A 25,807-nucleotide genomic window follows, 5' to 3' on the forward strand; every position below is an offset into this window, starting at 1 on the left:
GAGGTCAAATGAAAATTGTCTGAAGGGCATGAGGACCTTGCAAGGTACGTACATACTAAATATAGTTATCCTATTACTCATAATAAGAAAGAAATTAACATTACAAAAAATGTTGACTTTTTTTTTTCAAGTAGTCACTGAACCATGAAAATGAGGTCAAGGACAATAGACTTATGACAGACGGAAACTTCATATCATAAGGCATCTATATATAAAGTATGGAGCATCCAGGTCTTCTAGCTTCTAAAATATAAAGCTTTTAAGAAGTTAGCTAACGCCGCTGCCGGATCACTATCCCTATGTCGAGCTTTCTGCGACAAAAGTTGCAAGCTCAACAAAAAAAATTGACTAAAAAAATTCAATTGACTATAAGTAGACATCGCTTTGTGTTACTTTCTTTGGTATTTAAGGACGTTTCAGGTACTTCTGCTGCTTGTCTATGATCTGTTTAAAAAAATTAGTCCTCTAGATCAACAAAAAAGTCATGTTTTTTTGGCCAGGTAGAACAGCATTTCACTGTTCCTTTGGGGCATGTTTACCAAATTAATAAATAAGTCGATAACCCTAAGACAGATAAGGATAATTAAGCAATTTAAGTGACTTATTTCTAGAGGTTTCAATCACATTATAGCAATTTTACTTTGAAAATATAATAAAGAAAAAGATCTCTTCTTTACTAGCCCATTTTCACCAAATTAACGTTGTTTCCATTGAAAATTTATATCATGGTTTATCACGTTATTTCTCAATGATCATTTATGCCATGCCTTGCTATCATTAACATTATTGAAAATGTCTGAGGCAACCTAAAAATGTAGGTGGTGCTCCTGGCAATGGAGCAAAACACAACACTGTGTACCACAAAAATATGGTGACATAAAACAATACAATACAATACCAAGTAAATATATTGTGCCCTGCTCTGGCACTGACATAAATTTGTCACTCTATGCACCATTTTTTTGTCAAAATGCGCAATTAGCGCATGGCACTGGATTTTCCTGATCACTGCATGTAAATTAAGTTGTAAAACTTGTGTCTGATCCATTTTTCATTTTGAACAATAAAATATGTTTAAACTAAAACTTTATGTAAATGTAGTCATTGTATTTTTATCATGAAAATATAGCATATAACAAGAGAAAATTTTCAGTTTTCTGTGACAGATCCATCAAAAAAAGTTATCTTAAAAGCTAATGATAACTGACATTGATAAATTCAAAAGATTAAAATAAAGAGTATTGTAAACACTATAACAACACTTACACGAAAGTTACCCCAGGCATACACATGGCCATCTTCAGTTAAAACAGCTGTATGACTATCTCCACCACTAACTTGAATAACTTTGTAAGGTAGGTTTAATTTGGCTGGGTACATCTCTGACCCTTCTTCTGAAGTATCTCTTCCAAGTGCTGATTCATCATTGCAACCAAATGTAATTATCTAGGAAATAGAATGCAGACTTTTTTTCAATTAAAATGAGTGCATTCTGCAATTTTATCATGTTTTATTCTAAAGAAAACTTTACACTGAACAATTCAATAACTTCATATTTAGTAAAGTATCACTTAAATTTTAGACCTCACAATATCCTTCGACATGAATACTAACAAAATACAAGGTTTCAGCAACAAATTACAGACCCATATCTGTTCTTCCATCTCTATCAAAAGTATTAGAAAGGCATGTCTCAAATAACATGTACAAATACTTGACTAAATTTAAACTTTTACATCCTACACAATCAGGTTTCAGGCCACATCATTCTGCATTTATTGATACCATTGACAAATGGCTGCAAGAAATGAATGATGGCAATTTAAACCTAGCAATACTGTTGGACTTCAAAAAAGCATTTGATCGTGTAGATCATGAAATTCTTTGCTTAAAGCTTGCTATTTATGGATTCAGTGAGTCTGCAGTAGTTTTTTTCAGGTCATACTTAAGTAATAGAACACAGCAAGTAAACATTTGCAATGTTAATTCTGATAAAAAAGATGTGAAATTTGGTGTCCCCCAAGGATCTATACTAGGTCCTCTATTATTTGTCTTATTTATAAATGACCTTCCCATTTGCATTAAAAATTGTAAAACAGACTTGTATGCTGATGATACTACTCTTCATAAATCCAGGAAAAACATAGAAAATTTACATGATGATGTACAAGAAGATTTATGCAGAGTTGAAGAATGGTGCAAGATGAATAATATGTTCATCAATACTAAAAAAACTAAATGTTTGGTTACTGGAACAAGTCAGAAGTTATCAACTCAATCTTTTCAACCAAATTTACAAATAAATTCAGAAACACTACAAAATTCATCATGTGAAAAATTATTAGGTGTTAAAATTGACAGCACACTTAGCTGGACAAATCAAATTGATCAAATTTGTGCTAGCATTTCATCAAGAATATACCTTCTTTCTAAATTTAAGAAATTTTTAGATATTAATGCCAGGAAAGCATATTATAATGGGTATATTCTGCCGCTCCTCGATTACTGCTGTATTGTTTGGGGAGAATGTAAAAATGAAGGGACAATATTGAATAAGAATATTAAAACTTCAAAAAAGAGCAGCAAGATTAATTCTTGATGCAGGCCCTTTATCCCCATCAGCCCCCCTCATTTAAAGAACTTGGATGGATGACAGTAGAAAATAGAATCAAATACCACAAATATTTACTGCTAGATAAATGTATGCGGAAAATAGCACCACAGTACCTACTTCAAAAGTTTCAACTTATATCTGTTAATTCTTATGCTTTAAGGGGTGTTACTCAAGGTAATTTGATAGTTCCTAAGTTAAAAACTGAACTGTTTAAAAAATCTTTTGCTTATTCTGGATCAGTTTTATGGAACGAACTACCATATGAAATGCGTAAAGTGCAAAACACTTTTTGTTTTAAACAAATTATAAAACGATACTTGAGGCAGTCCCAATATTCAGTCTTGAAATGATTGCAACTATTACTTTTTTAGAATGTATGATTTTGATTTGTATATAATATCTATTTACTACATGCACTCTGTAACTGTTTTATATGTTCTAATGGTACATGTTAACTGAACTATCATGACTATACGATTGTGAACTGACTGTGTGTTAATATGTTGTATGTTTGCTTTTTTTCTCTTATTATTATTTTTTTACTTGTATTGTATATGAGGGCCTCAGGGAAGACTAGTAATTGTAACTTACTGTGTTTACCCTCTTTAAATAAAGAATTTATTATTATTATTATTATTATTATTATTATTATTATTATTATAACACTTGAACACTGTCTGACTGTAAAATTCAAAAAATAATAAACAATAAACCATAACAAAAATAAAGAGACTCCTAGTCCTATTATTTTAGAGAATCGGTTGATAATTTTCACACATTGGAATTGATGAAACAGTCGAGTTTATTTTCTTTACCTCTCCCTTGTTGGTTAAGCACACTGTGTGCATACCCCCTGCAAACACTTGTACAATTTTGTCATCAAGTTTTACAAGTGCTGGACGCATCCTCTCCATGATATCTTCTCCCAGTCCAAGCTGGCCGACATCTCCTTCCCCCAATGTAAGAGGGATACCAGGCACTGTAAAATCTGGGTGTGTGTGATGTGTTACTGAAATAATCAAACATCAGGCAAAAATTATTCTAAATATTCTCTTCACATCTTTGTAAAGGTATAAATGATACCGTGTTTTTAACTCATCTTGCAAATAATTAAAAATTCAAACATTTTTTATTCAGACTGCAAATAACATTACTGTAAATTCAGATATTATTGCATGTATCTATCATTACGATTTTTCAAGAATGGACAAAAATGTTGGATTTCAGTAAAAGCTCCATACATATTATGTATCAGATATATCAGAATGCAAGTTCTGATCATTGCAACTCATCAAGTCGCATTATTAAAAATCGTCCAATAATTTGATACAGTATTTGATTGATTGATGCTTATCAAACACCTCTTACTATAAGGGCATATGATACAGATTTGATCCCACAGTGAATTTTTGCAGAGGATGAACCCTGAACAGTTGGGGCAAGTTTGGACACAATATTCAAGCTTGATACTGTCCGAAATGGGATTGTGATCAAATTTTTGACATTATATAGTTTTCTGACACAAAATAAATGTGGTCAAATATCTTAAAAATTTGAAATGGGACATTTAATTTACCTAGTATGGTCTGATATCCAAAATCTTAACAACATGGTTATATTCAGCATATAAAAAAACACAGAAAATTTAATTTTAGTTGAAATCAAACAAAGTTTAATTTTGGACCCTTCAAACCTGAATATGGACTAATTTGAAAACAGGGCCCAAAATAAAAAATCTAAATGCATAATAAGATTCAACATATCATAGAGCCGCAATAATTCAGTTTTTGATGAAATCAAACAAAGTTTAATTTTGGACCCTTTTGATTAGTTTGACCCGAACTTATCACGTCATCTTCAAGTTTGCTGGTGAAACAAAGAAAACACTTGTTTCTATCATGCAAAATACGCAAATACAACCCAATAAATCAATTATCTGGTTGTCTGCATATTTATATTGTTAAATATCAGCTGCTCGACACAAAATGGAGCCTTTTTGATCTCGTTCGCTGCGCTCACTCGACAAAAAGCTTCACATTGTGACTCACAGCTGATATTTTACGATATCAATATGCAGACAACCTGATATTCGGTACTTACACACCCTGTTTGGTGTGTATCTCCTGCCATATCAGTATTTGTTGCTTTTATATATAAATCAGAAATAATCAATATAAAAACGGAAAATTTTGGAAATATTGAAAACTTTTGAAGAAAAAAAATATGAACCCCCAAAAAAATCCCCCCCAATATTTTTTGAAATTTTGAAGATTATTTTCTTTTCAGGAAAAATGTACAATTTCAGAGAGTTCCATAAACTTTAACATGTTATTGTCTGGAAACTAGAAAAATGCTTGATTTTGGCCCCTTTTTTACCCCTAATTTCTAAACATTTGAGGCAATTACCCCCAAACTCAATCCCAGCCTTCCATTTGTGGCATGGAACCTTGTAGTACAATTTCAGAGAGATCCATACACTTAAACACAAGTTATTGTCTGGAAACTAGAAAAATGCTTTTTTTTGGCTTCTTATTCCTGCACGTTTGGGGCAATTACCCCCAAAATCAATCCCAGCCTTCCCTTTGTGATATGGAACCTTGTGGTACAATTTCAGAGAGATCCATACACTTGCACACAAGTTATTGTCCTGAAACTACAAAATTGCTTGTTTTTGGCTCCTTTTTGGACCTTAATTCCTAAACTGTTGGTACCATAACCCCCAAAATCAATCCCAACCTTCCTTTTGTGGTATTGAACCTTCTGGTAAAATTTCATAGATATCCATTCACTTAAACTCAAGTTATTGTCCGGAAACCAAATGTGTCTTCGGACGCCGACATAACAAATAGGAATGCAAATTTTTTGCGGTCGTATAAAAACTTTACTTCATATGCTAATCATAGTAATAAATGGGGTTGAAATTTTAGACATTTACTAAAAATTTCGGTTTCCTGGATATTTCTATCCTTTGGACAGACATACCGCACTTTTTTGTTTCAAAAGGTAAACACAGGCGGATTTTTGTAAAAACTTTTGGAATATCTTCTTTACTTAAATAGGCTGTGAATTTTTGTAAAAATTCTTTGAATATAATTAATTTTTATTAAATTTTCATGATTTTAGGGGGAAAAAAAGGCATTTTTTGCTGTATATTTATCGAATTTGAAAAAATTCCATCTGTGATTTGTTCATGAAAATTGATACAAATAATTTTCATACTTAATGAAACCTAATGTCATTTTTAAATAGAGAGGTCCATGTACTTGTTTTCAAGCTAATGATTAAAATCAGTAGAAAAAAGCATCTTTTCCCCATATGTCACAGTATGACGTAGCGAAAAATAATATTTTACATTAGCAACATCATTATCTGAACTCTGTGCTCTGAACCAAGGACCTGGAAATTTTTTCACACAATTTCGGTCATTTTGAGAAAACTTAAAAGCTGGGGCCCTTTTTTCAAACTGTCAAAATTATTCACACTAGATTCATGGCATCAACGAACTTGCATTGTAATAAACTGTTTTGCATTTACTTCATGAATTTTCTAACCGTTTCTCTAAAAAATTCAAGACAATTTATGGTATGCAGCAGTTTAAAATTGAAGTGATTTTAATGACTAAGAATAATTAATTTCTCAAGAATGGCCAACGCTTCTTTCGATTTTGAAGAGGAAATAAAAACTGGAAGTTTCACATTAATACTAAAGTACGAGTGATTCAGAATTCATTTCCGGTATACATTCTGTTTATCAAATTGACAGGATATCACCAGATTTTTTTATTTTATTACCTTTAAAAATGTTTGAATATAACTGATAATAGTTGCACTCGTTTAATTTAGCATGAAATCATTTTGCATTTTACTATTTTTAAGTGTATAATCTGGTAAGAACAATTTCATGCATGCGTAGTGCATAGTAAATATAGCACACATTTGACTCGTGAAAAATTACTTTTTTTTTCTACGTAAATTAAAGTTTTAATTTCTAAATCAGAATTGACAATTGTCTTTGATGTAAAGTAATTAAATAATGAAGAAAATTGTCATGGAATTTAAATTACTTTATAATATTAGTTCTGAGCTTGTGATCAGTCAGGTGTGAATTAAAAACACAGGTAACTAGAGGCTCTAAAGAGCCTGTGTCGCTCACCTTGGTCTATGTGCATATCAAACAAAGGACACAGATGGATTCATGACAAAATTGTGTTTCGGTGATGGTGATGTGTTTGTAGATCTTACTTTACTGAACATTCTTGCTCCTTACTATTATCTCTATCTATAATGAACTTGGCCCAGTAGTTACAGTGGAAAATATTATGTAAAAATTTACAAAAATTTACAAAATTTATGAAAATTGTAAAAAAATGACTATAAAGGGCAATAACTCCTTAAGGGGACAATTGAAAATTTTGATCATGTTGACTTATTTGTAGATCTTACTTTGCTGTACATTATTGCCGTTTACAGTTTATCTCTATCTATAATAATATTCAAGATAATAACCAAAAGCTGCAAAATTTTCTTAAAATGACCAATTCAGGGGCAGCAACCCAACAACGTGTTGCCTGATTGGTCTGAAAATTTCAGGGCAGATAGATCTTGACCTAATGAACAATTTTATTCGCGTCAGATTTGCTCTAAATGCTTTGGTTTCAGAGATATGAGCCAAAAACTGCATTTTACCCTATGTACTATTTTTTAGCCATGTCGGCCATCTTGTATCGGGCGGGGTCATCGGACACAATTTTTAAACTAGATACCCCAATGATGATGGTGGCCAAGTTTGGTTAAATTTTGCTTAGTAGTTTCAGAGGAGAAGATTTTTGTAAAAGATTACAAAAATTTACGAAAAAATGGTTAAAAATTGACTATAAAGGGCAATAACTCCATAAGGGGTCAATTGACCATTTTGGTCACGTAGACTTATTTGTAGATCTTACTTTGCTGAACATTATTGCTGTTTACAGTTTATCTCTATCTATAATAATATTCAAGATAAAAACCAAAAACGGCAAAATTTCCTTAAAATTACCAATTCAGGGGCAGCAACCCAACAACGGGTTGTCCGATTCATCTGAAAATTTCAGGGCAGATAGATCTTGACCTGATAAATAATTTTACCCATATCAGATTTGCTCTAAATGCTTTGGTTTCAGAGATATAAGCCAAAATCTACATTTTACCACTATGTTCTATTTTTAGCCATGGCGGCCATCTTGGTTGGTTGGCCAGGTCACTGGACACATTTTTTAAACTAGATACCCCAATGATGATTGTGGCCAAGTTTGGTTAAATTTGGCCAAGTAGTTTCAGAGGAGAAGATTTTTGTAAAAGATTACAAAAATTTATGAAAAATGGTTAAAAATTGACTATAAAGGGCAATAACTCCTTAAGGGGTCAACTGACCATTTTGGTCATGTTGACTTATTTGTAGATCTTACTTTGCTGAACATTATTGCTGTTTACAGTTTATCTCTATCTATAATAATATTCAAGATAATAACCAAAAACAGCAAAATTTCCTCAAAATTACCAATTCAGGGGCAGCAACCCAACAACGGGTTGTCCGATTCATCTGAAAATTTCAGGGCAGATAGATCTTGACCTAATGAACAATTTTACCCCATGTCAGATTTGCTCTAAAGGCTTTGGTTTCAGAGATATAAGCCAAAATCTACATTTTACCCCTATGTTCTATTTTTAGCCATGGCGGCAATCTTGGTTGGTTGACCGGATCACCGGACACACTTTTTAAACTAGACACCCCAATGATGATTGTGACCAAGTTTGATTAAATTTGACCCAGTAGTTTCAGAGGAGAAGATTTTTGTAAAAGTTTACGGACGACGGACGCAAAGTGATGAGAAAAGCTCACTTGACCTTTTAGGTCAGGTGAGCTAAAAAGGGATTACTCAATTCCGATTAGCGATCATTAGCCAATATTTCCCAGAGGCATTTTAAATATGGTTATAAGGCCAAAATAAAAATATATGTTTGGTCCCGACCGTGCAAGGGCTGTATAGCCAGTCAAGGTCTTTAAAAACTTCCATTTGTTGTATGTTTGGTTCCAGTTACATCCTCAAAAGATAGGGTCGGTAGGTCAGCATTTTTTTTTTAATGTCAAAATCCAGACAAAAATTGTGTGTTCACCAAGTCCGATTCCAGAATTATACACACCCCAACTGGAATTTCACCATTTTCTATGTGTTTGGTTGACGTTGTACAATAAACAGACATGTTATGGTTTTAGGTAATTTTGTTGCATTTTAGCTGTAGTGGATATTTCTAATGGAAATTCAGATGACAGAAGTCTGTGAATTTATTATTGAAATTCACATTCCACAACATGGGATCATTCAAAATTTACTTCACAGAATTGAAAAAAAAAAGCTCTAGGTTCGGTGGTGTTTAAACTAGGGTCGGTCGGGTAACTAGAACCACGCTTATATTTTTATTTGGCCTAAGGAGGGCCCTCAGGATCATCATACTATACGGGAGTGGCAGTTTTATTACAGGAAAAGGATGAATAAACAAAAACAAGTGCGAAAATGGTGAAACCTGATCTCAATGAAATGACCAAAATTATTTCTGTAAATAATAAAAAAAAAATTGACCTAAATCCCAATCTGTCGTTTAGGACAAAAAGCTTTCAGTTTGGGTCATGACTGGCAAATATCACCGTTTCAGAACCCTTTCTCTGAACTATATGGTTACAATTGATTGCTAATAAACTAACCTTTGATATTTTTGGAATTATCCTTATCTTGAATGATAACTCTTTTCTTAGCGTCTGGTGTGACATCTGTAGAACCTGAACCTGAACTTCGACCTCTCTTTTTCCCTCTACCTGGCATCTGAAAATCATATTATATATAATGTTTTATTCTCACCTAAAATTAAAGTATTCGGAATGTAGGAATGTACTCGGCTGAATGATCTGTGACAATCAATCAATGAATCATGGCCTAAATCATAACAAATATCAATAGGTTATTTGTGTATGTGTAACAGTGTTGCATAACCCTTTACATAGATATATTTTTTCCACTGCTAAACCAAGTAAAAAGATTTCGATATTTATATATATATACATTTAAACATTATGAAAGGTAGCTTACACTAGGGGGAAGATCACAAGTATCTACAAACATATCTTGTTCCATATTTTCATGATTCTTAAATTTTTCTGAAACTTTGTTCAAAGACTGCTGCATATTACATTTTGTTACTTCTTTTTGCTGTTCAACATTAAGTTTAGTCTTGTTTTCAGCAAATAAAATCACTGTCTCAACATCACGTTTATTTTGATCACTCAATTTTTCCTGGCCACTTCTCTGTTTTTCCACATCTACAGATTCTATATTACTGATATTGTTGGTATTATCCTCAGTCATAGATTCCTTCAGTACAACATCTGATTTGTCTTGTCCTGTTTCTTCAGAGTTATTTGATACAGATCCTTCACATGTCTCCTTATAAAACTTTTTCTGGATACCTTCAAACTCAATTTTGTCACTCTTCACAGAATTTAGCACTGCTTCAGATTTTTTACTAACAATTAATTCTTCCTGTTTTGCTAAATCTTCATGTCCTTTATATTGTGTTTCTATACTTTCTGCAAATTCCGGATTACTTGTCATGGTTGTAGGAGCTAGTCCATTACTATTAGTATTACAGTCTGAAGTGTCTGTTACTGATCGTACTAATATCTTTTCTTCACACTGTTCACTTTTCAAATCTGTTGATTTACGACTTTTAGTATAATGTAATCCATTTTTTTCAAGCTCTATTTTTTCTGGTAAATCCTCGTCTTGATTCTTCAATATTCCTTTTGCTATTTTTTCTGTTGGCGAATGTATCATCCTACTACTGGCTGATTCCAAGGAAGATCTTTTTTCCTTTTTAGGAGAATTGAATGAACTTGTAAGAGGCATGGCTGTTACCAAGTTAAAATGGTATGAGTCAATTTAATTCTGACCATTTTATTGGTACACATGTATAATGAGAATCACTCAAGTGATTTAGATGTCATCTGCCAGGAAAGAAGGGCAATTAATACCCTCTGGGTGAGCAGTGATTATGCAGTAGCTAATTAAATTATGCAGTATAAAGGACAAATGAACAACTGGTAATTATAGAATGTGCTGGTGCTTACAGGTATATTTAATTACAGGTGGTCTCAAAAGGCCCATAGGCTGTTAACAAATATAAATTACATAGATGAGACTTCTAAGGTGTTAATAATTAGGAAATTAAGACAATTTACCTTGAATTATTGTCCACATAATAATTGAATTTAAATTTGATCAATGTGTAAGTGTGGTATATTTGGCTTGGGTCAACATGTTTGATCTCCAAACAGAGTTCAATGTCACAGCAGACCAGTGTATTAATCATGCCTTATAAATCAATTTCTTCAAGGCATTCAAAGAAACAGCGTCAATCTCAACTTTTGGGCAACAAACAGAAAGTTGAAAAAATCATCTCATCTGTCAGATCGTTCTTCAACAAAGATTCTACAACTGACAATTTTTATTCGACTCATTCAAGAATTTCATCATTATTTTGGGAAAGTAATGTAAAACATGACCATAGTGATGATAGTAACTTTTGACAAATCTAAAAATAGCTGCAAGTTCTTAGAAATAACTTTATGTAACTGTTGCTCAATTCAATTTTGCTTGTATCTTTGGTTTCTCCTATGTTAAATTTTTATCTAATTTGGAAATCAGAATTAATTTCAATTATACTATGAAGAATTATTTGTGGAAAATTTAGGGAATTCTATAAACATATTTTATTTAAAAAATACACATTTTAAGTATATTGAAGATTTGAAACGTGACTAAGCCAGGAAGTATGCAGATGTTGATGTTATCTAATTTGGAAGAAGGATATCTGCTGAAGTTAAATAACAAGAGTGCACACGCTGAAATGTCTCGCCTACTATACTGACCATTGATTTTATGTTGATAGTTCTAAATATAAAGTTTTACTACAAGTATCAAACTAACATTTATGATCCAAGAAAATGAGGTCACGGTCAGATAAACCAAGCCAGAAATACATGTACACTTTCAATACAATCATTCCATACACTGAATATAGATGACCTATTGCTTATAGTATAAAGAAACAGACCAAACCATGGAAATTTTATATTGACCAATAAACCATGAAAATGAGGTCAAGGTCAGATAAACCCTGCCAGATACACATGTACACCTTAAAATCAGTCCATGCATCAAATATAGTTGACCTATTGCTTATAGTATCTAAGAAACAAAAGTTATCCGGGAAAACTGAACATTGTCCTATTGCTTAAAGTTTAAGAAAAAACAGATCAAAACACAAAAACTTAACATTGAGCAATGAACCATGAAAATGAGGTCAAGGTCAAATAAAACCTGCCAGACTGACATGTACATCGTAAAATATTTACATACACCAAATACAGTTGACCTATCGCATACAGTACTAGAAATAAACAGACCAAAACAAAATAAAATGCTTCACTGAGCGCAGCCTGATACAACCGCAGTGGTCGAACCCTGAACAGTTGGGGCAAATTTGGACACAATATTCAAGCTTGATACTATCTGAATTTGGATTGTGATCAAATTTTTGACATAAAATAGGTTTCTGACACAAAATAAATGTGGTCAAAGATCTTACAAATCTAATGCGCAATACTGTGCAATTGATGATTTCTTCTTGAAACTTGAAATTTTGAAATTTTGAAGAAAAAAATATGAACCCTTTTAAAAAAAAAATTGGAAACCCCCCTTCCACCCAAACTTTTTGAATCCCCCGTTTAGCATTAACCATCAAACTCAATTGCAGTCTTTCCTTTGTAGTATGGAACCTTGTAGTACAATTTTAGAGAGATCCATACACTTAATCACAAGTTACTGTCTGGAAACTAGAAAAATGCTTTTTTTTTAACCATAAAAGCCCATTTAAATACATCATAAAAGTATTAAAATAGAAAATGACATCATAGTCATGGCTAAAATTAAAAAACATTCATCAGCAACTTTTAATAGTAATATCTAAAAATAAAATTCCTTCCTCAGAATTTAAAAGTAACTTATAAAAATAAATTGACAGCTAGGACCTTGCAACCATAAAAACCCATTTAAATACATCATAAAAGTATTAAAATAGAAAATGACATCATAATCATGCCTAAAATTAAAACACTTCCATCAGCAACATTAAATAGTAATATCTAAAAATAAAATTCCTTCACATACATAATCATGGCTATAATTGAATTACCTTTATTAAACATTTTTAAAATACTGTGGATTCATTTATTTTCGTGGGTACTAATTTTCGTGGTTTGAGGAAAACTTGCATTTTCGTGGATATTTGATTTCATGGTTTTTCAAAAGTCTGCATATAATCATACAACATATTTGCAATTCGTTGAACATTTAAATTTGTGGTTTGCCTGTACCCACGAAATCCACGAAAATTGGTATCCAACGAAAAATAATAATGAATCCACAGTAGTAACTTCTAAAAATAAATTGACAGCTAATCACCTTAAGACCATTTTGGCCCCTAATTCCTGAACTGTTAGGACCATAACCCCCAAAATCAATCCCAACCTTCCTTTTGTGGTCATAAACCTTATGGTAAAATTTCGTAGAAATCCATACACTTAAACAAAAGTTATTGTCCGGAAACCAATGTGTCTTCGGACGACGACGTGATACCAATTTTGTGGTCGTATAAAAAACAACATTGAGCAATGAACTGTGAAAATGAGGTCAAGGTCAAATAAAACCTGCCAAACTGACATGTACATGGTAAAATATTTCCATACACCAAATATAGTTGACCTATTGCATAAAGTATTAGAAAAACAGACCAAAACACAGACCATGAAAATGAGGTCAAGGTCAGATGACACCTGCCAGTTGGACATGTACACCTTACAATCATTACACACCAAATATAGTAGACCTATTGCTTATAGTATCTGAGATATGGACTTGACCACGAAAACTTAACCTTGTTCACTGATCCATGAAATGAGGTTGAGGTCAAGTGAAAACTGTCTGACAGACATGAGGACCTTGCAAGGTACGCACATACAAAATATAGTTATCCTATTACTCGTTATAAGAGAGAAATTAACATTACAAAAAAACTTAACTTTTTTTTCAAGTAGTCACTGAACCATGAAAATGAGGTCAAGGACAATGGACATATGACAGACGTAAACTTCATATCATGAGGCATCTATATATAAAGTATGAAGCATCCAGGTCTTCTACTTTCTCAAGTATTAAGCTTTTAAGAAGTAAGTTAACGCCGCCACCACCGCCGCTGGATCACTATCCTTATGTCGAGCTTTCTGCGACGACTTCTGTTGCAGACTCTACAAAAACAGATATTTAACAAGGAAATTTAGGAATTGTATAAACTTCATTAAAAAGAAATGTTCATAGTCACACTTTTACCATAGTTTCATGAAGAAAACATAACTTATGGGCATGATATTAAAATAACAAAACGGATGGCCATTGATTGAACATGTGTATTCACTCCTACTGTGTATAATCTTCCGAAGAAGTAGCAGCACACCCAAATAGAAGAAAGATACCTCAATTATCATTTTCCCATGTATAAAATGAAATGCATACCGGGTACTCGAGATCTGTCTACATACCTCTAACTTTAGGACTTATAGGTTTATGAGGCTTTTGAGTTATGGTGCAAAGTTCAGTCTTGGTAGGGGGAGGGATCATCATTTTTTTTATTTTTAATTTACTCTATTTTGTATATTTAAGCACCCTTTATTCTCTCTTCTTCATTTTTTACTAATTTTTCTCCATTCTCTATTTTCTAATTTTAAAACTTTTTCTCTATTCTGTAGCATATACAGACAATAAGCTAATGATAAGGACAGTCACATTGACCAATAGATTCATTATAGAAGTCCCATTAGTCCCTGTTTTGAGTCATAACAATCAAAACAAAAAACATACAATATACATGTATCTTCTGAAGAAAAAAACAGTTGTTTTGTTTTAATCTAAACACAAAGTCTTCAGCCCAGAAAGCCATTATTTATGCACTCAAGTTATGTAAGTAGTTACATAATTTAATAGCAAGAACTTGCCACTTGTCCACTTTAACAGCATGATAGTTCTCTCTATGCATTCTTACCAAACCTCCAGTTACCAAAGAATACTTCATACTTTAGTTGGGAAACAGTCCAAGAGCCACTTAACCTACTCAGTGAGCAGGTCTCCAACACAGTTCTTAACAACGTAAAATCACGTTTTGCAGAGGTCATAACATAATAATCAAAACAACTTATACAATCTTATTGTCATCATATACAGCATTAAACAATGTCAACATGTGATAATAAACTGCTTCGCTGAGCACAGCTAGATACGCCCGCAGAGGTCCAACCCTGAACAGTTGGGGCAAAAATGGACACAATATTCAAGCTTGATTCAGGTCTGAATTTGGATTGTAATTAAATATTTGACATATTATAGGTTTCTGAATAAATGTATTCAAAGAACTTGAAATTGGTTATATGAATTGAATTTATGTTCAATTAAAGATTTCTTGCTGTTGTGCAATACTTAGTAAATCTGTTGTCAAACTATAAACAAATAAAGTTCAATTAATTCTCAATGTCATATTAGAAATTTATGAAAATAAAAAGGGAGCTTACATCAATAGATATAAACAATTCACCAAAGTTTCATGAGAATTGGTGACAGCATTTTTGAGTTATTGTCCGAAAACTGGAAAATCACCCCTTTTTTTAATGAATAAAACCCCATAACTCAGAAATGTAAAATGTAAAATTTATAAAATTCTAAAGGGAGCTTACATCAATACATACAAACAATTCACCAAAGTTTCATAAGAATTGCTGAAAGCATTTTTGAGTTTTTGTCCAAAAACTGGAAAATCCCCCCTTTTTTTATGAATAAAACCCTGTAACTCGGAAACGTAAAATCTAAAATTTATAAAAATCGAAAGGGAGCTCATGTCAATAGATATAAACAATTCACCACAATTTCTTGCAAGTTGGTGAAAAACTTCTTGTCTTATTGTCTGAAAACTGGAAAATCCCCCTTTTTTTAATGAATAAAATATAAATTTCATAAAAAACGAAAGGGAGCTCACGTCAATAGATATAAACAATTCACCAAAGTTTTATGCAAATTGGTTAAAGCATTTTTGAGTTAATGTCCGACATGTTGACGACGGACAGACGGACTAACAGACGGACGGACGGACAGACGGACAACAGTATACCACAATACGTCCCGTAAACGGGCGTATAAAAAACTAGATGAATATGTACAAAAAAATTGAGAATCTCCCTTTCCCCAACCTCAAAAAGTGCCCTGACCTACACTGGCATTCTGCCACTTTTAATTTCTAGCTGGAGCACCGAGTTACTATCCCTCAAATGAGGGATACTTTTCTAGTGTTTAAAAACTTATTTTTTATATGCACAACTTATACTTGAAATTGCACATGTTCACATACCTGTCAACTGACCCGTATTTTGAGGGTCATACCTGGGAATTTAAAAAATAAAGGAGCTCACCTGAGATTTTGCTATAGTTGACTGGGTGATCAAATAACCATTAATTTTAGCATTTGACCCATTTTTACCCGTATTCTTGTGCCTTGAGACTTTAAAAGTATGAAATGCTGATTTCATAAGTGATTTTCTTTTGAAATATAGACAAATTCATTCATCCTGGACAGGAAGTTCAACGTGATGTGTTAACTGTCAAATTAAGTGCATGGCTTCACTTGACAGCTTTAGTTTCAAACAGACTGTTTATTAACACCAATTACCTTAGCCTATGGTCAAAAATATTTGCGCATTTCAAAAATTCAAAAAATTCAAGTTACTCCCTCCTTTTTTTGCCACTTTTCACAGTATACTCCTTGTTTCTTGGTAAAAAGATTAAATCTAAAGCAAATTGAATGCAAAGATACATAAGAATAATACTTAAGGATGTACTTAGGTCAGGTTTAGGAATTTTTGTCAGATGTTCGGACTCCTTGGTTTTTTTTCCTATGATACAGGGTAAAATATTTTGCCCCATAAAACCCATTTTTCTTTTCATGTAAGACTTTAATACCTCATCATCCTGCACCATTAGCCACTAGTCCGATGGCCCAGACTAGTAAAATTTTATTAGGACTAGTACATTTTTGCAAAACTTTGTTTAGACGAATAAGGAAAATGTCTGAATATTTGTCTTTGGACTAGTGGTTTGAAAAGATTTTGGTGCAGACTGCCTCATAAAAGGTCATTTACCAAAATTTTAACAGATTCTAGATTTCTTTTCTTTCGGTTTGAGACCCAAATAATACCAATGCAAATATAAGGTAAAAGTCTGAGTCAGGCTTTTCTCGTCATTTTTTTTAAATTAAATATCTCGAAAAGGAGCTCCATAGCCTATCAATATTTTTAGCTTATTTTGTTCCTTAACTAATGTTCTTCTGACTTATAGTATTAATTCTAAATTCTAGATTTTTTTAATTGCACTTAAGTACATCCTTAAATGATTTTTACTTTCTTAGTTTTTGGACAACTAGAAAATTAATATTTTGAATATTAGTTTTTTCACCTCTACTTCCTTTAAATGCTTAAATTTTAAATTATATCATCTCATATAAACTTAAATAATTGAATATGAAGTAAAGCTGTTAAGAGATGCTAAGCTATAACAAACATTGTAACATACCGTTTAAGGATTGAGTTAATATAATGTGACTAAGACAATAATAGGGGGTATGGCTTGAAATAATTTAGTAAATCCCTTTCAGGAATCAGGAAATTTTCATGCCAGGAGTCAGGAACAATGTCTAAGTCTGGCACTACCTGGTCATTGATATCGAAAATTGGAAGGGTGGGTCCTGCTTCTGGAGCCTCCAATTCGTTTCTTGACGAATTTCCATCAGAATCATCCCGGATACCTTGCTATAGCAATACTTGTTCATACCAGGCCTGGGGCCATTACATTGCAATGTAATACATTACATTACAATTACTTTGTGATTCTTCCATTACAATTACATTTTTTCTCACATGTAATGCATTACATTACAATTGCATTACATTACACATTACTTTTTCAATATAAAAACTAAAATCATTTAAAAAAACAGATTTTTATAAGAAATTGATAAATATTACCAGGGTATATGTACATATATATACAGTGTTAGTGACATAGACTTCAAATACTTGAAAAATAAATAAATTATCATATAATTTTGTTTCTAACATTGATCACTTAATCATTAAGACATCATAAAGGGATTTCAAAGGGATATAATAAATGTGCAATTAAAGGATTATCTTGTTAAATTCCTAAGAGCTCTGTGAGGACAAACATAAGTTGAGAAGATTTGATTGCAATAAAAACATTTTGATATTAATTAGGTGAAATAACAACCACAGTTTGGTGTAAAATGTTGATGGACATATTTCATCTTCATATTTTTTCCATTCATCTATATAGTTTTGTTTAATAATTATTTTTAGAAGATTTTTTAAGGGCAATATAAACTATCTACAATGATTTAATACAGTAATTAACTGTGACAATAATTTTATTCAATACTTTCTTTTGTTTTTGTTAATATTTTATTTTTAGTTAACTATATTCTTCAATTTTATGTATTTTACCAATTTGTAATGAAAAGTAATGTACAGTAATGGAGGCATTACATTGATTTTTAACTAAAGTAATCATTACATTACATGTAATTGTAATGCAGAAAATGAGCATTACAAATTACTTTGCATTACATAAAAAAAATGTAATATTACAATGCACAAATTACCATTACCCCAGGCCTGGTTCATACTGTAGAACTCCTTGGTCTATTTCATCGGCCTCGAAACCCAAGAATTCCTGACCTTGTCGGAAGATTCAGACATTTTAATTTTATTCTTTGTTTACAGACAACATTTTTCAATCACATGGCAGTCTTCACAATAATCATTTGAATCCACAAGCCTTAAGCTCAATTTTACGAAAATTTTAGTTGGATTCGGTTGGTTTGTAGAGAAGAATTTCACAAGCCCGAAAGCAATTTTACAAGCCTGGGCTGGTGGTCTTGTGGTTAAGCATGAACAATGAAGTCATGGTATATCACGTTTGAAAAAGGGAATCCTGATTTTTAATTGGATAATGCAACTTCAAGGTCAGAATTAATAATAAATGGAAAAAAATTGAATACACATTCCAACGCTCATTGAAGATAAATAAAAAACAAGTTTATATTGATTTATTCATCGTAAAATTGAAAGAAAATATATAGATCCATGCATGATAATACTAGAGCTGTCAGTGGAATATACAATGCATGGTTAAATACGTTATGAATTTGTTAATAAAAATAGTAAATACATAATTATACGCAAATGAGTTCTGAGAAACCATACTGTAACTTCCTTGCACTCGAGAAACATGTAGTAGTATGAAAACATTGAAGTAAGTCGTTCAAGTTTCCTCAAATTGCACTTAGAGAATGATAAATTTTTCTTGCACCTGCTTCAAAATTTCAAACACGTATTTACCGTTTCAGATGATATCTAAGCTCAATTCGGAAATATTTAATGATCGATAATACAAATAGGTGAAATACTACACCGAGTATATAGAAATTAGAAACTTTATATAACAGGTATATTTTTTCAATCAAAACAGCCCAACAACACAAATTACCAAAAGACTGCTGCACAGTCAATTTTTTATTGCACCGTTGTACTTTTGTTTCTTATAGCAATTTAAGATTCGTAAAGAAGAAAATTATTGTCCTGAATAAAAGTTTGATAAAACCAAGTATATATATTGACATTTCTGAAATATGGATTAAAAAAAATTCATATTAATTTCATAATTTTAGAAGTACATCTTTTGCGTCTTGTGAAACATTCATAGCAATTATGATTTGTAAAGTAAGAAAATTTCGATAGATATATACTTTGTTTTTGTTCAGATTAAAATTTTATAAAACAGAGTGAACATTGATATTTCTGGATTACGGTCATCAAAACTCATATGTCTATCTTCCAACACCACCATTCAAACACACTCAGTTAGTGCAATACTAGTTCCTTTTTGAGTCTTATGAAACATTTTCTTCCTAATATAAACATGATCTATATACAATTGAAAAAAAAACATAATCTGAGTCATTGAAATAATCAAAATGTATGTTATCATAGCAATACAAGATGATATCTGCCAGACAGACATATAAACATTACAATCATTCTATACACCAAATATAGTTGACCTATTGCTTATAGTTTAAGACCAAAACACAAAAACCTAATATTGAGCTATGAACCATGAAAATGAGGTCAAGGTCAAATAAAACCTGCCAGACTGACATGTACATCATAAAATATTTCCATACACCAAATATAGCTGACCTGTTGCATACAGTATTAGAAAAATAGACCAAAACGCAAAAACTTAACTTTAACCATTGAACCATGAAAATGAGGTCAAGGTGAGAGGACACCTTACAATTGTTCCATACACCAAATACACCTATTGCTTATACATGTAGTATATGAGATATGGACTTGACCACGAAAACTTAACCGTATTCACTGATCCATGAAATGAGGTTGATGGTCAAATGATAACTGTCTGACAGGCATATGATAAGGACCTTGCAAGGTATGCATATACCAAATATAGTTATCCTATTACTCATAATAAGAGAGAAATTAACATTACAAAAAATCTTAACTTTTTTTTCAAGTTGTCACTGAACCATGAAAATGAGGTTAAGGACAAAGGACAAATGACAGACGGAAACTTCATACCATAAGGCATCTATATACATAGTATGAAGCATCCAGGTCTTCTACCTTCTGAAATATTAATCTTTTAAGTAGTTGGTTAACCCTGCCATGGCCGCCAGATCACTATCCCTATGTCAAGCTTTCTTTGACAAAAATCAGTTAAAAAAGACTTAACTCATGAGATAGATACAGATAGAAATACAACCAATAACAAGAGGCTCTCAAGAGCCTGATCGCTCACCTTTAATTTTTTGCTTAAATCTTTCATCAATGATTATTTTTGCTTTTCATTGTTTTCAATATATATTAATGAATGGCTTAAAACTTCCATTGAAATGTTCTTTGTATCTGTCATATTTTCTTCAAAATCAAAGAAATGCATTTTACCCCTATGTTTCATTTTAGCCATAGTGGCTATGTTTCTTGACGTACAAGAAAATAAAATACAAAATTTATACTACCTACTCTGAAACTCATTCAGCCCAAGTTGTGCTGAAATTGATTCAGCAGTTTCAAAGGAGAAGATTTTTTAAAGTAATCAAACTAAATGAACAAATTGTGAAAAATTGATTTTAAAGGGCAATAACTCCTTAAGAGGACAATTGACAATTTTGGTCATCGAACTTATTTGTAGATCTTACTTTGCTAAACATTTTTGCTTTTTGCAGTTTATCTTTATCATTAATAATATTCAAGATAATAAGCAAAATCTGTAAAATTTCCTTAAAATTACCAATTAATTGGCAACAATCCAACAATGGGTTGTTAGATTCATCTGAAAATTTCAGGGCTGACAGAGCTTGGCCTAATAAACATTTTTCCCTCTCATCAGATTAGCTCTAAATGCTTTGGTTTTTGAGATATAAGCCAAAAATTGCATTTTACCTCTACATTCTATTTTTAGCCATGGGGGCCATGTTTTTTTACAAAAAAAATAAAACACAAACTTTATTCTAGATACCCTTAGAATCATTCAGCTTAAGTTTGGTTGGAAATGGTTCAGTAGTTTCAGAGAAAGATTTTTTAAAGTTGGAAAACATGATAAACAAATTGTGTAAAATTGTCCTTAAAGGGCAATAACTCCTTAAGGGGTCAATTGACAATTTTGATCATATGAACTTATTTGTAGATCTTACCTTGCTGAACATTTTTGCTGTTCACAGTTTATCTTTATCATTAATAATATTCAAGATAATAACCAAAAACTGCAAAATTTCCTTAAAATTACCAATTTAGGGTAGCAACCCAACAATGGGTTATCAGATTCAACTGAAAATTTCAGGGCTGATAGAACTTCACCTAATGAACACTTTAAACCCCCAGGTCAGATTTGCTCTAAATGCTTTGGTTTCTGAGATATAAGCCAAAAACTGCAATTTACCCCTGTGTTCTATTTTTAGCCATGGCGGCCATGTTATTTGACACAACAGTAAATAAAACACAAACGTTATTCTAGATACCCTAAGCATCATTCAGCTTAAGTTTGGTTGAAATTGGTTCCGTAGTTTCAGAGGAGAAGATGTTTGAAATAGTTTACACCAGACGGACGTCGACGGACGCCAAGTGATGGCATAAGCTCACAGTTCCTTCGGAACGGTGAGCTAAAAACACATCCCCACAACAACAAAAAAATACCAAGGACAGATCAGAGAGTACATGTACTCGCAGCCACTGACAGCTAGCTCAAAGCCAACAACTAATAAAAAAATCATGCATCTAAGACTAAAATATCAATCAGTACACATTATTAATCTCCTTTGTGGTCCATTGTTACATTGTGCTCCTTTCTGCACAAAGGAGGTCCTTTGTGGTGTTTTAAAGACCCATTGGTGAATGGTGAAACATCATACCGCAAGGAGGTTACATGAACTTCAGAAATATTAAAAGGCTCAGTTTTGGCCCGTTATTTGTGCTATACTGCATATATCAAATTGCCCTAAAAACACTGTTAAATCAGATTCTTCTTATTTGCTGATGATGTTAAAATATGTAGGATCATACATGTAATGGAGAAGTGCGAACAAGATATATTACAAAATAATCTAAATCAGTTAGAAAAATGGAGTGACACATTGCTCCTGAAATTCCACCTTGAAAAATTTTTAATATAAGGCAAAAAAAAATAATACGTGTTTCCGCTAACCCTATAGCTACCTACCCTAATTTTTAGTGCCTACCGAAACACTTTTTATGCCATTTTGGAACAAGCACTGTTAAAGTCAGACTGATTCCCTAGTAGTAACCAGCTAAAAAATGTTTGTAAAATAAAATGATATTGCCATCCTACCTACCCTGTTTTTTTTAGCACATTAGCGGAAACACATGTATTATTTTTTTGGCCTAAATACAACTGCAAGGGACTAAAGCACATCATACAATCTAATAGGGCAAAAGATAAGCGGATGCAAAGAAGAGAAGTTTATAGGTGTGGTCATAGATGAAAATCTATCATTTGACAAACATATATATATCTGCAAAAAAGTAAATAAAGCCAATTTAATTTTTGCTTCACTGAGACCTTTTAAAAATTTTGTCCTTCCTCTATAAAAAAATAAGTGAGAACACACTTAGACTATGATAGCTCAGTATGGGCACCTTTTAAAATGAAATTATAGATAAAATCGGGAATGTACAAAAAGAGAGTGACATGTCAGACTAGTCTTTCCTGCAGGAGGTTTTGGTGTGGTATGGCACCCTGCCCTTTTCAGGAAAAAAATTTGGCGCCATGCCCCTTTTCTGTTGTATTTTACTTTAGAACGCACCGTCATTATTTAATATCGGTTCTGCAATTCATCTTTTAGCAAGACCATTTCTAGTTATTTCCCTTGGAACGAAATCAAATTGTTAATGGCCGACATTTTATTGAATTTGGTAATTATGTTTGAATAGTGTTGAAGAGAGTATAAATACGATTCGTGATTGAATCTGATAGGGACAACATCGATTTGTACCTCTACGATATTAAAATGTAGACAATTTAGAAGGGAACCAGGTGATCGTTTGAGTTATAATTTTATGATACATAGGATGAAAATTACCACTGATTATGTAAACAATCCGATATTTGTTTATATTTTCTATTTATATTATTCAGTCGGTCGAGACATCGGATTGGATGTGAATTTACAACGGCTTTCATACTGTTGTTATCTTAATAAAATTAAAATTAAGAATATAGCGGATATAGTTTTGAATAGTACGAAAAATCAACGTTTCAACAAAAAAAAACACAAATGGAAAAAAGATGAAAAGCAGAAGAATATATGTATAGTAAGTCTTGCTATACAAATCTTTGAATATCCTAAATATTTGTACAGTTATGAGCCAAGGTAGCTTTGATTGGTATAAACATGCGAGATCCAAAAGGCATTTAGCTCTTCTTTTGTGCATCTATAAAGCAATGCATTGCATATGCTCTTTGTCATGCATAGTCCACTTTCACAACACATCCTTAGACAAACAGTGTCAGTGATCCAGTATCAAAGTTTATAACTTGAGTTAATTTGATTGAAATGAGGCAGTTGCACAATGAACATGATCAAGATTATATTAGCTGAGTCTAGAAGTGATAATTTTATTACAAAAAGGAATTAAATTAACAACCTAATAGTAATATACATATCTCTATTTCTTACCAATAAATATGAAACAATGGTTATATTCGATTAAATCCCTATCCATTACAGTGCTTTTATATATATGTAAAGAGTCCTCCGTGCAAAGAGTGCCCTTAAAGTGTAGCCAATCGCGCTAAGAGTGCCCTCTGAGAAAAAAATTACCCTGACCTTTTCAAAAGCTGCAGAAAACACTTAGACAGATTCCAGGTTTCAACAAATTAAGTTACCCGGAAAGACTAAAGAAGCTTAGACTACTGATGCTGTCATATAGAAGAGTCAGAGGGGGTATGACAGAGACATACATGTACAAAATACTGAATGGAAAATACGACCCAGAAACAAGTAATAAAAATCTAAATGCTGAAATTTTCCTTCCTCTTATAAAAACATTAGTGAGAATTTGACACACTTAGACTATGCTAGCTCAGTATGGGCACTTTTTATAAAGAAATATATAGATAAAATTGAGAATGTACAAAAAAGAGCAACATGACAGATACCAGGTTTCAACAAATTAAGTTACCCAGAAAGACTGAAGAAAATTAGACTACATGTACTTACACTGTCATATAGAAGAGTCAGAGGGGATATGATAGAGACATACAAGATACTACTCTCGTTCATCATGAAATGGCAATTTTATTTCACATTCGCCCATGCAAATACCCCCTCCCCTTTACGACCCTCTCTAATTATCAAGCTGAATTCACCTACGACCCTCTGATTATTAAGCTGATTAAAGGGAACAGAAATAATAGAGATCAAAACATAATATATGAGTCTGGTTAAGAGGAACTTTAAGGATCATGTACCAGAAAACAACATTAAACATTAAGTCACCAAAACCACAAACTAAATCAACAGAACAATTTGTTTTTATCCTGTTTTTAATCATGCGCAACTTGCCAGAATATTCATCATGTTGAATGTGGGCAGTATTTGGAAGAAGAAGAAGAAGAAGTAGGCTACCATGAGGGTCGACGTCGGTCAAGATATTAGCTGTAATAAGTACAAATACGGACCTATTCAAGTACACATTCTAGGGTGATAATTTCGTTCGTCCTGTAAGCTTTTGCATTTCGTTCACATGTCGTGGATTATGAGACGAACGAAATTACCTGATAGCTAACCAACATCATGGCATGTCGACTTTTGTCGTGTTTTATTTAAATCCAACCAGCTGATCAGTTGAACCTCTGATAAGTCTGTGTTCTTTTGTTATTCTACACAGACTATTTTATCAGACGACAGCCATGGACAACAACTTAATTAAAATGTTCAAACTGTAAGTACCTTTCACACAAGTCAAATAACGGTTTCTGCAGATGTTGAACTTTGCCGCGCTGCACATGCGCTGATTCTATAGTCTGGTGCATTCCCTTGACAGAGCAAACACATTCAGCACACCTCGGCAGATTTGGCATGGTTTGTAGAGAACTCTACCGAGGTTTGCCGATTGAGAGCAAACATTTTACCGACAGCCGATCCAGTCGAAATTTACCCGCACTGATCAGTTTTTATCTAATACTACGTGTTATAGTATTCCAAGGTTTTCGCGTACAACTTCTGTCTTCAGCATATTGAAATGGATTTAAAAATAAAAATAAGAGTAAAAATGTCTCTGATTCAACCTATTTTCTATTCTACTGTAATGCGTTTAATTTCAATATATCATATATTTTGAGAGGGCTAAATTCCACAGTGTACCAATCTGTAACTAAGGGAAGTGTAGACC

At 32.4% G+C, this 25,807-nt stretch overlaps 1 protein-coding gene across 1 annotated transcript in view; it reads right to left on the minus strand.

Moving 5' to 3' along the window:
* LOC127734666 (regulator of chromosome condensation-like) overlaps nucleotides 1–25,410 on the minus strand; it is a 40,517-nt gene extending 15,107 nt beyond the window's left edge. Inside the window, exons 1-4 of the mRNA XM_052244661.1 lie at nucleotides 25,366–25,410; nucleotides 9,353–9,470; nucleotides 3,430–3,623; nucleotides 1,267–1,446 (exon numbers count right to left, since the gene is read on the minus strand). Coding sequence (XP_052100621.1) covers nucleotides 1,267–1,446; nucleotides 3,430–3,623; nucleotides 9,353–9,470 — 492 coding nt within the window. The 5' untranslated portion in view covers nucleotides 25,366–25,410. The remainder of the gene's footprint in view (nucleotides 1–1,266; nucleotides 1,447–3,429; nucleotides 3,624–9,352; nucleotides 9,471–25,365) is intronic.
* Between the last annotated feature and the right edge of the window lie 397 nt (nucleotides 25,411–25,807).

This window comes from Mytilus californianus, unplaced genomic scaffold, assembly GCF_021869535.1.
Source record: "Mytilus californianus isolate M0D057914Y unplaced genomic scaffold, xbMytCali1.0.p SCAF_1, whole genome shotgun sequence".
NCBI classification, from domain to species: domain Eukaryota; kingdom Metazoa; phylum Mollusca; class Bivalvia; order Mytilida; family Mytilidae; genus Mytilus; species Mytilus californianus.